General features: G+C 48.2%; 1 protein-coding gene across 1 annotated transcript in view; it reads right to left on the reverse strand.

The window, feature by feature from the left end:
* Positions 1–705: 705 nt before the first annotated feature.
* FOXG_22215 (uncharacterized protein) overlaps positions 706–2,079 on the reverse strand; it is a gene marked incomplete at both ends in the record, with an annotated part of 2,865 nt that continues 1,491 nt past the window's right edge. The window contains 3 exons of the mRNA XM_018402613.1: positions 706–1,485; positions 1,545–1,870; positions 1,938–2,070. Of these exons, the coding sequence (XP_018256426.1) occupies positions 706–1,485; positions 1,545–1,870; positions 1,938–2,070 (1,239 nt within the window). The remainder of the gene's footprint in view (positions 1,486–1,544; positions 1,871–1,937; positions 2,071–2,079) is intronic.

Genomic DNA, 2,079 nt, shown 5'->3' on the forward strand with positions numbered 1-2,079 from the left:
CTTATCAGGATCTGGATCCATTGCTTAAGTCACACCTTGAAAGTAAGCATGATGCCGGTTGGGACTCTAAGCGACGGCGAGCTGGCGCTTGCTGAGACAAAATGGCTATTGGAGGGCGAGGATAGCGCCAGCAAGGTTGACGATTCATCACAGCAGCAACAGGCTGAAGAGTTAGTGTCAACGTCTGAAAGTGAGGCTGAATACGCACCCACGAGGTTGTGAATAGCCTCAGAATTCCACTTATAAATCCACTTATAAATCCACGTGTGTACATCCATTCCACTCTGGTCGAATATGTGCTACATCCACTATGTAATTGCCTAAAAAATCGTACATCCACTCTACTTGGTCCAAAGTGGAGTGGATGTAGTGGTTCCGACCCTTGGGCTAGCCTTGTGCTTTGGCAAAAACTGTTGCATATGAGGCGACCAGAGAGGACTGGGTATAGACTTTGGTGATGACAACTGGCTCGAAGTGTCCCAGGCGAGATTGTTTTGCGTAGGAGAAGGCTTAGGGGCAGTCGGTCCTTTGGGGGTTGTCAATACTACCATGCAGTACCCCTCACTCGGTCATACCCCTCTACCGGTCAGCAAAAAAAAAATAGTCTCCCATATAAAATGCGATTTTTCAACATGACGGCAAAAACTTGGCAAAAATAGCAAAACCAAATTCACGTTTAGGATCAAGATTAGAATCGACTGTATTTTAATATTCCCTTAGTCTTTTAACTGCGCGGCCTGCGCGAGTCCGTACAACTAGTAACGCTTCCGCCTCTGAATTTGAGCCCTCGTCCTCTTCCACTCCTCCCACCTCAATTACATCCTCAACAGCCTCTATCTCTTTAGCTGCTTGGTCTGGCTCAGAAATAGTATTACCAACCACTAGAGCCTCGGCTAGTGTCATGAACTTCCTGTTGGGATTCGGTATCGCCTTTCTCTTCTTGCCTCTGCTCAACCGTCCGACTTCTTCCTCTAGACTGGCTACTCTTGAGCTTAGCGAGGCGATCTTTGACTCTTGCGCTTCAAAACCTCTCGATATCACAGAATACCGTCTTCTCGTTGAGGGACTTTTGTTCTTCCCCAGATCCCTGATATGACGGCTGGTCTTCGGCGTGTTATCAGAGTCGCGTTGCCCGTCGCTGGGGCCGTCCGATGCAGGCGTCGTTTCCTTCTTGGCTGACTGAATCTCTGGATGCATGAGCGCTTTCCGCCGAGAAATCGGCCAGTTTCCAGTCACTCTCCAGCCAGAAAGGATGTTTTTCTTCGTCATGCCTACTTCCCTGGCTTTGGCATAAGCCTTGATGAAGTTGACCTTGTCCACCGGGGCAGAATCGGTCAGGCTTGTCAGTTTTTGAAGTTCTTTACGATAGGCAGCTTTGGAGGCATTGAACACCCCATTATCAAGTGGCTGTAGGCCATGAGAGCAGTGGGCTGGCAGGTAACAACAATATACGTTGTTCAAAAAGCACGTAGCCATCCACTCATCCTGGATTTTGAGTTAGCGATATTCTTTTTTCAGAAGGCTCGGAACGGGCAGATACGCACGGATACGTGGCTTCTATGGCCATCTAATATGATAAGCCTCGCATCGGACTCATCTTCCGGTTGTGTTTGGGGAAGATAGACTTCTCTGAGCCACTCAATTGCGATATGGTTGTCTGTCCAGCCGTTGTCGGACGTGATATAATACCAGTCGGCTATCTCCTTGAGCTCTTCGATAAACCACTGTTGTTGAAGTTCTTTGCCTTTAAAAATAATCCCCGGTTTCAGAAGACGGCCAGTTGCAGTCACGGCTTCGAGAAAGCTAGTCCAAGTGCGGGACTGAGAGCCTTTGAGGAAGGCCTTCATCTTGGGATCGCTGCTGCCGATAACTAAGGAATCCAAGCCAGGATTCGCAATAGATTAGCTCAATCAATGGGTATAACGACAAATGCTTACCAAATCCAGCCATTATACCGCCCTCATCAACGTTAACCGTGTTCTCAGGCTTGATCCAGCCATATTCTCTTTCCCGAATATCAAAGTACCAATTGACGGCGGTCGGGGTAAAACAATTGAACCTCGATGCTTCCTGGCGTTT

The sequence above is a fragment of the Fusarium oxysporum genome, genomic scaffold (genome assembly GCF_000149955.1).
Source record: "Fusarium oxysporum f. sp. lycopersici 4287 supercont2.30 genomic scaffold, whole genome shotgun sequence".
Taxonomy (NCBI): Eukaryota; Fungi; Ascomycota; class Sordariomycetes; order Hypocreales; family Nectriaceae; genus Fusarium; species Fusarium oxysporum.